This window comes from Fundulus heteroclitus, chromosome 5 (genome assembly GCF_011125445.2).
Source record: "Fundulus heteroclitus isolate FHET01 chromosome 5, MU-UCD_Fhet_4.1, whole genome shotgun sequence".
In the NCBI taxonomy this organism is placed as follows: Eukaryota; Metazoa; Chordata; class Actinopteri; order Cyprinodontiformes; family Fundulidae; genus Fundulus; species Fundulus heteroclitus.
This window is the reverse complement of record NC_046365.1, coordinates 5,090,596-5,103,759: the sequence shown is the minus strand read 5'-3', so window position 1 is coordinate 5,103,759 and position 13,164 is coordinate 5,090,596. Positions and strand designations below refer to the sequence as shown.

The 13,164-nt window shown below is 40.4% G+C and overlaps 1 protein-coding gene across 1 annotated transcript in view; it reads left to right on the top strand.

Moving 5' to 3' along the window:
- Positions 1-10,657, top strand: part of LOC105918387 (voltage-dependent T-type calcium channel subunit alpha-1I-like) — a 46,208-nt gene extending 35,551 nt beyond the window's left edge. Inside the window, exons 24-33 of the mRNA XM_036136757.1 lie at positions 339-428; positions 879-1,041; positions 1,487-1,638; positions 1,732-1,841; positions 1,926-2,059; positions 2,170-2,228; positions 3,840-3,918; positions 8,767-8,888; positions 9,220-9,378; positions 10,433-10,657. Of these exons, the coding sequence (XP_035992650.1) occupies positions 339-428; positions 879-1,041; positions 1,487-1,638; positions 1,732-1,841; positions 1,926-2,059; positions 2,170-2,228; positions 3,840-3,918; positions 8,767-8,888; positions 9,220-9,378; positions 10,433-10,519 (1,155 nt within the window). The 3' untranslated portion in view covers positions 10,520-10,657. The remainder of the gene's footprint in view (positions 1-338; positions 429-878; positions 1,042-1,486; positions 1,639-1,731; positions 1,842-1,925; positions 2,060-2,169; positions 2,229-3,839; positions 3,919-8,766; positions 8,889-9,219; positions 9,379-10,432) is intronic.
- Positions 10,658-13,164: the final 2,507 nt, after the last annotated feature.

Below are 13,164 nucleotides of genomic sequence, written 5' to 3'. Positions count from 1 at the left end.
TTTACATGTATGTTTCACAGCTTGTATTTAGTTGCTCTGTGAATTCAGGTCCACTGCTAACAGAAATTATTGAAGTAAAAGCAAGTTTATAATTTCCGTACATAAATACTGACATTCTGATTCTCTCTGATTGTTGTTTAGCTTTCTTATATCATTGTGATTTTACTACTTTTAGGCAAATTAAATAAGTATCACTTTCTATTTCAAAGCAGAGGCCTGAGCTAAATGTTGCTTTTAAATTACAGATAATTTTTTTTATCTTGTAATTTGAATCCCAGTTCATGGAAAACCATACGAGAGCTGACTTGACAAGCATTGTTTTCGCATGTCCCTTTCAGGCCGCCATATCTGTGTTTGTGATGTATTCCAAGGATGGCTGGGTTAACCTGATGTATGACGGGCTGGACGCAGTGGGAGTTGACCAACAGGTACCTCACAAAACCATCAACAGAGACATAGTAATGTAACAAACAACTCTTGCAGGTTTCACGGTATATATTTTTTTAAACTTGGTAACTTTGAAAAGTAGACGGGTTTAGTTTGGAAATAGGAGCCTGTAGGAGATAACATCAAATTTCTGTCCCTCGCTCTGCTGTGACTAAGCTCTGCCTCCCCGTCTTCCTGCAGAGGATGTAGTAAGCCACAGCAGCTATAGAACAGGCTCAAGGTTACCCAGAAAGGGACATGTACCGGTTCTGATTTGGTTTCTGACAATAACAGCAGAGACGAGAGATTCTTGTGGGCAAAGCAACCTTCTCCTCAGATTTAATATTTTGAAGAGAAAAAACATTATTGCACCAAGGGTGTGTGGAAGAGCAGCAGGAAGCATGCCGTTTCACAGAGACCAGTGAAGGAACTTTGATTGTTTTTGTCCTCAGCCGCAGCCCAACTACAACCTCTGGATGCTTTTTTACTTCATCTCCTTCATCCTGATGAGCTTCCTTCTGCTGGACATGTTTATCGGGGTGATGGTGGAAACCTTTAACAAATGTCAGCGGGAGCAGAGAACAGTCAAAGAAACCGAGAGTGACACAGACAGTGGTAAGACTGGTTACCACCTGGCTTATCTTTAATGAAAACTAGCATCTCTGCCAGCTCAAGATGATCTTTCCGTTTTAGAGGCATCAAGGTATCTCAGACTCTGCTAATGGTTGTATGTTTTCTGTTTTACACAACTTTATGTTTGAACACCGTTTGGACATTTGTTATGTTCCAACTAAAAGCTACAATCATTTTCTTGGGATTTTGTTTGACATACATGCATTTGTGGTCAGCCTCTTCACCTTAAAAACAATCTAGTGACACAGCATCCATATCAAATTTCCTCTTTTCCATTAAACTCTTCTTTGTGTTGGTCAGTTACATACAAATGAAACTAAATACACTGACGTTTACTGCTACTACATGGCAGAATGTGAAGAAGGTCAAGGCGTATGAATACTTTTGCAAGGCCTTATGAACATACCTGTGAACTGGTGTGTTGCAGAGCATGAGGAGGTGACGTATTTCCTCAACTATTCCTGGTTACGTCTCAAAATCCTCAACCTCTGCAGAAATGAGTCTGTGGAGTGCTTCATAACGGCCATCATCATTGTCAGCTTGCTGCTGATGGGTGTAGAGCACTATGAACAGCCTGAGGTAACACACACACACACACACAGACAGACTAAAAAATTGTGTCTGTTTCAGCTCTCGGTGGTCAGGGTTGGTAACTGATGTGTGTGTGTTCAGTCTGTGCAACAGTTTTTAGAGTGGGTCTTCTATGTCATCACCATCGTGCTGGTCCTTGAAGTTGTGTTGAAGATCATCGCTTTTGGCCTAGTGAGGTTCCTGAAAGTCGGGTAAGAGACCCTTTCCCTCTGCACCTCTCTCTCCCTTCAGTTGGCTAATCCTGGAAGCACCTGACTCATCTTATGTGTGTTTAGATGGAACGTGCTGGACGTCTTTATTGCCCTGATTTCTGTCATCAGCGTCGTTTTGAGCCAGCTCAAACTCTCTGACAACATGCCCATCAAACCCAGCATCTTCCGCGTGATGAGAGTCCTCAGACTTGCACAAGGTACAAAAACGGACTCTGAAGGGAAATGTCCTTAGTAAGAAAGGATTCACAGGTCAACCCAGCTGTTGAGTTGAGACTGGTTCACCTGATGCTTCTTGTCTTCTGTTTAGTTCTCAAGACCACCAAGATGAAGGTTCTGCTTAAAACCATCACCAGAACCTTGTGCCAGGTAAAACACACACTGTGGGATCTTTTCTCAAGGTGGTCCGTTAAAACTAGGGCTGCAACAACAAATCGATGAAATTGCTAAAAATCGACAATTAAAAGCGTTGGCAACGAATTTCATAATCACTTTGATGTGTCGCCCGATTAATGCCTCACTCGCCATGTCGTAGAGCCGCTTATCTCACCTGCAGGAAGTTGCCAATGCTGACTGGCTGCAGAGCAGCGCAGAGCAATAAACTACGAGGAGGTGGTATTTTCAAATGCTGCTTTTTGTAATAGACTCCACTAATGACGACAGAGAAAACAGCTCAAACCAAGTCCTCAAAAGATAGGGAGCATGTTGCGCTCCACAAAACCAAAAAATAAGTAACGTGAAATTTGACATGGCATAATAGCTCCACAGTGATGTTACTGGACCTGAGACAACATGGAGTCATTGATGAGGGCGATAGGAGCTCAACAGCAGTGATGTAATGTGTGTATATGTAGCATGTAGTATTTACATAAAATGCAGCTTGTGCTAAAACAGTCTGAAATGGGCTGGTGGTTTATCTGATTCTCAGAAGTGGTGTTTTTGAACTGGTTGCATCGTTATGCCCAATTATTTCCCCTAGATACACTAACACAAGGGTGACGTTCAACCAAACCGCATTGACACCAGTTTTATAGCTTCACTTTTGTTGTGTTAAGTCGCTGTTCATATAGACAACATTGACTATTAAATGATTGACTTACAATCTAACTTCTTTATTTGAAGCAAAAAAAAAAATTGCCTATTATTGTGACAGAACCAAAACTGAAGTAGGTTTGAAATGTGTTAATTTGGTCAGGAACAACGTTGTTTCTGGAAGGTTTCATCATCATGTCAGGTTTTAGAGGGCAAATATAGAACCAACTAAAGATCAGACCGGGCCCTGAGCTCGGTTTGCTTCACATTCGGCTATAACTGATAACAGAAATATCAAACCTTGAAGCTTCTTTTTTTGCACAATAAACCCGCAATAGCCCTACATTTGTTATTTTTAATAATTATTTTTTTCGACAGTAGTGGCCTTTAGTCACACAAATCAGAAATTAGCAAAGAGGGGAAAAAGGGGGGGGGCATGCCTCAAAGGTCCTCAGATAAGCCACGCACACTCCCATCCTAGTTGTTCTTTTTTAATGTGAATTTAAACCTTTAGATTTATAACTATTTTATATTTTTATAATGACTTTTCAAATACCTCTTGGAGCAAACTTAAAATAGAGCTCCTTCCCTGTAAACCTGACTATAAATATGATGTTTAACGTCACTTATATTATGTCATGTTTAAGATTAATAATAATGAACACAGTATCACAAGAATGTGTGTGTGTGTGTGTGTGTGTGTGTGTGTGTGTGTGTGTGTTTGTGTGTGTGTGTGTGTGCGATCATGTGTGTATAAATTGTTGCCGTGAGAGGTTCCAATCTTTGTAGAAAACCATTGGATCTTGTTGGGTCCCCAATACTTAGATTAAATAATAAGGAATTGGACTCATAATTTATTTCTCATTAAAAGTACAGGAATTTGTTTTGAAAGGACTTATTCTGTGTGAATTTCCTGACCTGTAGATTGAAGCTGCTCTTTGATTCCAGGTTGGAAACCTTGGCCTCCTGTTCATGTTTTTCTTCTTCATCTACGCTGCGCTCGGAGTGGAGCTCTTTGGAGGTTTAGGTGTGTACCACGGCTGACATAATAAACATAAACACATCCGCTGCTCAGGAGGTTGGTACTGTAGAATCCATATTGTTCATTCAGCTCAACCCAGTTCCTTAATATAGAGGACTCCCAACAACTGCTGAAAGGCTGAAGGACAGTGGAAGAAAGACAGATCCGTGGTCTCCACCAGGGATAGACAAGAATAAAAACCCAGTTTTAGTCTAACATCATCCCCAGCAGCAGCCTTTGGCCTGTGGTGTTATTTGATACAATTAGGTTTGTTTCAAACCCACCCACTTCTGTTTAGCTTGATGTCTCAGTCACTACTAATGAGAATTTGATCCCTTGTCCTGGAGAAAGCGGTGCCTGTTAGAGATGTTGATGGTACGGTGTTTACGTACTGGTCTCTGCTGTCCGTGCTGGTTCTGCAGTTTTTAAACAGTTTATAGGAGCAAAACAGCATCCACCTTTCAGAGCAACATGTCTGGTGAAGAAGTAGGTAACTCATAACTTTATAATGTTCTTAGTAAGATATTGTTTTGATCCATTGGGCTTCCTCTTCCCCATTTTGTGCCTGGCGGTGGCATTTTATGGGCAGGGAGGGGCTAACCCGAGACAGGAAGCTATTCACATGGACGTTCATGCACACGCAGCCGCACTGGCTATGTGAAAAAGAGCCTGGAGAACAACACAGAGAAATCGTGTGTAACGTCATACCATAGTCCATCTAAAAAAATACCTTTAGTTCATCACAAAACACTTTTTTAGTTATTTCTAAAATAATGAAATTTAGCTTGTTGCTCCTTTAAACCAGTATAATTTTCTCATTTGATCATAATTGGGCAACACATAGGAGCTACTAATTGTCCCCTTGACTTTTTTCACACCAGGTTGTTGACAGGGGTTTTCAACATCACTGTTCCAACTCTTGTCTTTTTTTAACTCATGTCTTAGCTCAGGAATTGAGCCTACTGTATGTTTATCTTTTGCCCTTCTTTTCCTAGGTTTTAGACATTTTCTTTACTCAACTACATTTTAAGAAAATAATTAGGGTTTTAGGGGAATTGCAGTCCGGCTTCAGACTGCAACATAAGACAGCATCTCCCTAATTAAAAGTGCATAGTGACTTTGCTTTTTCCATTTATGGTAGGTGCCTGTCCCGGTGCTGCTGGACCTCACTGCAGCCTTTGATACCATCTGTCATTCTGTCATTTTGTCTCAATCAACCCACTATGTTAACCCACTAGGTATCTGGGGCTCATCACTTAAATGGTTCACATCCTCTCAGACAGACAGGTCTTTCACATTTATGATTAATAATGTATCTTCCTCTAGTGCTTCTCTGTCATGTGGGGTGCCACAGGGTTCCATTCTTGGTCCTTTTTTTCGCTATCTGCTGCAACTTGGAGCGACCCAGAACTTCTTCTTTTTAAATTAACAAATGAAAACATTTTGTTCAGTGGGATTGCCACCACTAATGTCAGCACTCTGATTCTTAAATGTAGTACCACTGTAAGAAATCTGGGTGTGACTTTTGACAAAGATTTTATATTCAGCAAACAAGTTGATTCAGTTGTGAGATGTATTTCTTTATTTACAGTCTTCTAGGTTAATTTAGGCCTTTTTAAGCCGTACTAATCTTGAGAGGCTCTACACATTTTTATTCAATTCAATTCAATTTTATTTATATAGCGCCAAATCATGAAACATGTCATCTCAAGGCACTTTACAAAGTCAAGTTCAATCATATTATACAGATTGGGTCAGATTATACAGATTGGTCAAAAATGTCCTATATAAGGAAACCAGTTGATTGCATCAAAGTCCCGACAAGCAGCATTCACTCCTGGGGAACCGTAGAGCCACAGGAAGAGTCATCTGCATTGTACATGGCTTTGCTGCAATCCCTCATACTGAGCAAGCATGAAGCGACAGTGGGAAGAAAAACCACCCATTAACGGGAAAAAAAACCTCCGGCAGAACCGGGCTCAGTATGAACGGTCATCTGCCTCGACCGACTGGGGTTACAGAAGACAGAACAGAGACACAAGAGAAACAAAAAAGCACAGAAGCACACATTGATCTAGTAATCTGTTCTACATTAGATGGTAGTAGCGGGTGAGCCGTCTTCTCTGGATGATGTCACAGTTAACAGAACGCCAGACCAGGTGTACCTACTATGAAGAGAAAAGAGAGAGAACAGAAAGTTAAAGCAGAAATGACAACACATAATGCATAATTGAAGAACAGTAGAACTCAATATAGTGAGAAAATTAGTTCCTGATATACTCCAGTAACCTAAGCCTATAGCAGTAAAACTATAAAGGTAACTGAGAGTAACATGAGTCACTAGTTATAATTTTTGTCAAAAAGAAAAGTTTTAAGATTAGTCTTAAAAGTAGACAGGGTGTCTGCCTCACGGACCAAAACTGGGAGTTGGTTCCACAGGAGAGGAGCCTGATAGCTAAAGGATCTGCCTCCCATTCTACTTTTAGAGACTCTAGGAACCACCAGCAGACCTGCAGTCTGAGAGCGAAGTGCTCTGTTAGGAACATACGGGGTAATCAGAGCTCTGATATATGATGGAGCTTGATTATTAAGGGCTTTATACGTTAGAAGAAGAATTTTAAATTCTATTCTTGATTTAACAGGAAGCCAATGAAGGGAAGCTAAAATTGGAGAAATATGATCCCTCTTGTTGATTTTCATCAGAACTCTTGCTGCAGCATTTTGGATCAGCTGAAGGCTTTGAACTGCATTTTGTGGACTTCCTGATAGTAAAGAATTACAATAGTCCAGCCTTGAAGTAACAAATGCATGGACCAGTTTTTCAGCATCACTCCTGGACAGAATGTTTCTAATTTTGGCGATATTCCGGAGGTGAAAAAAGGAAACTCTGGAAACCTGTTTAATATGGGATTTAAATGACATGTCTTGGTCAAAAATAACACCAAGATTTTTTACTTTATTACCAGAGGCCAGGTTAATGCCACCCAGATTAAGTGATTGGTTAAGAAGTTTATTTTTTGAGGACTCTGGCCCAAAGATTAAAACTTCGGTCTTGTCAGAATTTAGATGCAGGAAATTTAAAGTCATCCAGCTTTTGATGTCATCAAGACATGACTGCAGTCGAAGTAATTGATTGGATTCATCAGGATTTATGGATAAATATAGCTGAGTATCATCAGCATAACAGTGGAAATTAATCCCATGCTGTCTGATAATTTTGCCTATCGGAAGCATATATATAGTAAAGAGAATTGGTCCAAGGACTGAACCCTGTGGTACTCCACAGGTGACCCTAGAGTTTGAGGAAGATTTATTATTAACATGAACAAACTGGAATCTGTCTGACAGATAAGATTTAAACCAGCCTAATGCTTTCCCCTTAATCCCTACAGTATGTTCAAGTCTTTGTAGGAGAATATTGTGATCAACTGTATCAAACGCAGCACTGAGATCTAACAGGACAAGTATAGACACAAGTCCATTATCTGAGGCCATGAGAATATCATTAGTGACCTTCACCAGAGCTGTTTCAGTGCTATGATGAGCTCTGAAGCCTGACTGAAACTCCTCAAGTAGGTCATTACTTTGTAAATGTTCACAAAGTTGATTAGCAACTACTTTCTCAAGAATTTTAGATAAGAAAAGAAGATTAGATATAGGTCTGTAATTTACTAACTCATCTTGATCAAGAGAAGGTTTCTTAAGTAAAGGTTTAATAACAGCTACTTTCAAAACCTGTGGTACATATCCATTTACTAAGGATAGATTAATCATGTCTAAAATAGTGCCACCGATCAAAGGGAATATGTCCTTAAACAACTTGATTGGGATTGGGTCTAACATACAGGTAGAAGGTTTAGATGAAGCTAAAATTTTAGATAGCTCAGAAAGCTCTACTGCTTCTAAACAGTTCAAACACTGCGCAGATTCTAAAGATTCCTCCAATGCTGCCTCACTTACTGAGGATGAGGTAATCATGTTTGGGAGGATGCCAATTATTTTATTTTTAATGGCATCAGCTTTATCAGCTCAATAATTTGTTGCTGTAACCCTCTTTATGTTGGTCTCTCTCAGTCGCCCCTCAACAGATAAAATGTGGCAACATATCTTTTAACTAAATCCTCCAGAGGTGGGCACATCATCCCTGTGGGGTTTTCTCTCCACTGGCAGCCTTGTTTTTAAAGCTCTTAATGATCTGGACCCATCCTACAGTTCTGATTTGAGGTTCTGCATGAGGGGTTGAGCCATGCGGTCATCGTCCCAGCTCTTCTTGAATTCTCCTGAGGACTAGATATAAACAATGGGCTGATCGTGCCATGAGGATATTATTAGTGACTTTCACCAGAGCTGTTTCAGTGCTACGATGAGCCCTGAAAGCATAACTGAAGCTCTTCAAACAGGAAATAGTCACATGCTTGATTAACAAATATTTGTTTAAATAGTTTCACAAAAGAAAGGAAGATTGGATACAGGCCTGTAACTTCTTAAGACATCTTAGTCGGGAGTAGGTTTACTACAACTTTAAAAGCTATTGGTATGAATCTGTTTACACAAGATAATTATATCTAGAATATGAACTCAGTAAACTTGGGTAGAGTCAAAAGAACAAAACAGAGCCTCGCTTTATGTTATTGGAGTGAAGTTTTGCTAATATTACCAACTAAATGAGCAGTGAAGCCCATTGGGTTGTCACACAGGTATATCACATAAAGGTGGAGATAATTAGAACATCCTTACTCAGCATTTTGATGGAGATTTGTCCTTTGGTGTGTCCCTGGCTGCTTTCTTGCCCTCTTGTCCAAATGTCACCTCCTTTGAAACGTGATTAATTTGTTGTTGTTCTGTGTTGATCAGAATGCTCTGAAGACTTTCCGTGCCTTGGCCTGCACCGCCACACTAACTTTGAAAACTTTGGGGTGGCCCTGCTGACGCTGTACAAAGTTTGCACTGGAGACAACTGGAGCGGCATCCTTAAAGTATGAATGACTTGGGTTAGGGTTAGACATACCATGTGGAAATTGTTTGTTAAAGTTAAGCTGTGCTAATTGTTACAATTAATCTACTAATATTTAATATTAAATCATTAAATATTCAAATTGTATAATCATTTGGATATTTATTGTATTATTTTATGTTTCTGTATTGCAGTGTGCCATATAACAAAACTAACTTCCATATCTTTAAAGGACAAAATTAATTCAGTATATTGATATATTAAAATATAAATAATTACTGATTAAATAATATACATTAACTTTGGATTGTTGGACTTTGACACTTTTGACTTTTTCCTTCTCTGCCATGCAGGACACCATGAGGGAGTGCCGGATCGGTGACAGTAACTGTCCCAGCTACCTGTTCTGGGCCTCTCCCATTTTCTTCTCCACATTTGTCGTCACGGTCCAGTTTGTGCTTGTAAACCTGGTGGTGGCAGCAATTATGCAGGCGCTGGAGGACAGCACAGAGGTAAAACTGCAATTTATGGACCAGCATAAGCTGGAAAGACTTCATGACCGATTTAACATATATTCTGTTGAACTCAGAGTTTTACATCCACTTACACAGACACATTTTTTTATTTTGTGATGTAAAATCAGGCTAAATATTTAGTCAGTTTGGGTCTCTAAATTATTTAAGGATCTTCAGCTCTAGATGATTTTTTTATGAATTTCCTCAATGTCAGAGGCCTGCATTTCCTTAGTAACAAGTAACATTTCCTAAAGTTTTACATTAAATTTAAATTAAGTCAAGTTTTTGACTTTACAAGAACGTATATTTGTAAGGTCAGAGACTGATGTTGGACAAGAAACACAGGCTTGCGATTTTCACTTTAATTCATCCTAGAGATGGTCGAGGTCGGGTCTCAAATTCTCTCTCGCTCATCCATGTTTTTACGGACCTAACTTTGTGAACTGGTGGAGACAGATTATTCATCCCTCCAGAGAACATGCCTCCAGTGCTCTAGAGTTCAGTGCTGGCAGGTTTTACAGCATTGAACTTTTTAATGTAATGTTTGTATGCAGCTGGTTAGAAACTGTTCATTTTTCTTTGAGCTAAGCTAAAATGCACAAGAACTTTGGAGTTCTGTAGCTGTTGACTTAGCAGAAAGTTGTAGACCTCTGCACAATCTCTACCCCAACACCCACTGACTCCATTTTGTACTTTTATGCCACCTTCAACTTTGTTGCTTCAGTGTTGTCCACTTTGTTATAATACTGCTAACAGTTAATTGTGGAATATTTAGTAGTTCATTTCATTGAGGAAAACAATACAGGAACATTAAATCCAGCACAGACTCAGATAAAGACAGACAATGACTCCTGGATAGGTGTTGAAACTTTTTCAGAAAAACTGATCAAAAGTCCAGTTGCCTGTTTTTCATAGTGTTTGTATTCATGCATGAAAGTATGTCAGTTCTGACCCAACTTTAACCAGTGTCAGAAAATAGAATTAGATAATGTTTCATTTCCAACTTAAATAAGAAATCACTAAACTAATGCAAGTTTGTTTCTTGGAACAGGAGGTCAAAAAAGATCGGCAAGGTCTACTCCCTCCAGTTATTGTTCAACATCAGCCGATCCAGGTCAACCCAGAGGAGAGTGGATAACTCTGGACAAGCACACAGTTTTTTTCTTCTAAAACTTAAATAAAGTTTATTTACTAAATGTATGTACCTACTTTTGACATATTTATACTATACTTATGTGTGCATAAGAATAGTATACTTATTTACCTATACACCATTTGTATACTTATTGTATGGCCTTACTTTGGTAATCATAAGGTTTACTAATTTTAACTTAACATATTTCAATATATGTTTAATAAGAGCAGTTTTAACTGATTTTTACAAGATGCCAAAATAATACTTCTGAAATATAGATTTAATACCAATTTAATAGTGAAAAGGCCAGGTTTAAACGCTACAGAGATGTTGTAACATGAACTTCAACAGGTCATGGTTCGAGATCATCCATTGTGACTGAATTAAAGGTATACTATGCAACCGGGGTTGATTTTCCAGCGAGGCTCCCCCCAGAGGGTGAAAGTAAAAGTGCACTGTCATAAAGATGCTCAGCTGTTCTGGTTTCTCCGTCAAGCCAGGCGCTGTTGTTTTGAGCTTAGCAGACAGGCGAACACAACGAAAAGTGGAAAAAACGGCAGTACAAACAATGACTAACACAGTGAAGGCATGAACATCAAGCTTCCTGCAGCGCTATCTTGGCGAGGCGGCCGCCGCCGCCTCGCCAAGCCGCAGCCGCGGCCGCCTCGCCAGTTTTATTATTATTATTATTATTATTTTTTTTTTTATGTTGGCGAGACGCTACCGCTACCGCCTCGCCAAGCCGCGGCCGCCGCCTCGCCGCAGTAGCGTCTCGCCAACATAAACAAAAATGAAATAATAATAATAATAATAATAAAACTCAATATGCTTGCATGTGTATTTGACGTTAGCACGCGGTTCTTTGTTGTTGCTTTCGCGCGTGCATATAGTGAATGGCAGGGCAAAAACACATGGAGTTCTCGCCGTAAAGCGAGACTTCTGTGTGTGCGGGCCGTGAGCTCTTGCAATTGCAAGTGCGGTATTTCCCCCACAGACCCCCAGGGCGGCCGAGAAAACCTTTGTTCGACCTGAAATGACTCATTTAATCATCCAAAACGGTATGGAACACATTAATTAACTGAAAAATGTTGCATAGTATGCCTTTAAAACAATTCTGCATAAAATAGTAGGCCAACATATCTCCAAAGTAATGTAAGGCACTCATTTTACATTTATGCAAAAGCTTGAAGGCAGCTGTTGCAGCCAGATGTGCAAGCAGTTATTAGTTTTAGGGGTTTGTGTCATCCCCCTCATTGTGCCATGTTGGTTAGGACAGCTTATTCATTTAATAAGTGAGACCATTTTGGTTTCACTCAGGTAATTTGTGTTTGGTATCAAAATTTGTTCCATGGTCCGCATAATGTAGGCGTGACCAACAAGGCGTGGGGGACAGTAGATTGGGTTAATGCAGAGGAAAAAAAAAATTCTCAGAACCCGATTGGTTCTGGGGACAATTGCAGTTTCACGACAGAATACAACCTGTGGGCCAATCAATGTTTGGGTTATGCAGAACTAGCCAGGGATGACCTAGGATTACGGGATGCTCCGGGAAGTCTGCTGGAAGAAACTTAATCATCTCAGAATGATGGTCGGGGAATGTAATCTTGACAGGTTGGGTGTGGTGAGACACTGAACACAAATGACGTCCATCCAGAGCAGTGGCCTGCAGATGTTCCTCAAGGGGAACAACCCTTAGGTTTAACCGTTCTGCAAAGCGAGCATTCATCAGGTTAGCATCAGCATCAGAGTCAATATAAACCTTCTGTTCAACATTTTTCTCAGAAGTGGAGAGTAATATAGTAGGACAGACAAGATCTAGTGACCCACAAATGGCTGAATTTCATTCCAACTCACTGGTAGCCCACGGTCTGCTCTGCCAGAAAGATGGCTGATAATAAAGGCAATCTTGGCTCTCTCCGTAGGGCAGGAGTGGGGCAGCAGCTCAAAATGGAGGCCGCATTGTGTCAAAAATGCACAACACTCACCAGAGTTCCCAGAAAATTTCTCCAGACGGGCAAGATGAGCAGAAGGGACTGAAGGCGAAAGGGCTGGGCAACAACACCCTCCTTAACCTGAGATGGTGCCGGATCCTCATTGATGGTAAGCTGGTCAGGAGAACGCTGAAACCTCTGAATCTGATCCACCAGGAAACTCAGTTGATCAGCGACTGAGGTCATGAACTGGCCTTGTTGTTCACTCAGCTTCTTAATCCCTTGCTGTAAGTGAGCCAGTTGCTCCTCCTGTTAGTGGATCCGTCTCCCCTGGGCATCCAGGGCGTTCAGCACTGAATCAGAGTCTGCTGAGTCCATTTCTGGCCAGTTCGTACTGTCATATGGCTCAGGAACAGAGGACTCAAATGCAAGACCTGACACAGTGGATTTAAACTCAAAGTTCCTTTAATACAGTCCTGGGTCAAACACCAAAAATCCAGCAGAAGCAGAGGTATCAAATACGGAGGCAAAGACAGGTCCAAATTCAGGCTGGGGTAAAAAACACTAGAAGGCTAAGTCTTACAGGAAAAAGGGCTGGAACGTTAGGGTCTAAGAACAAAGACGAACTGGCAAAAGGAAGCTGCATGAGTGAGAACTAAATAGTCTAACAAACAAAAGAGGAGCACAAACACCAGGTGAATGGCATTAGGCTGTGGC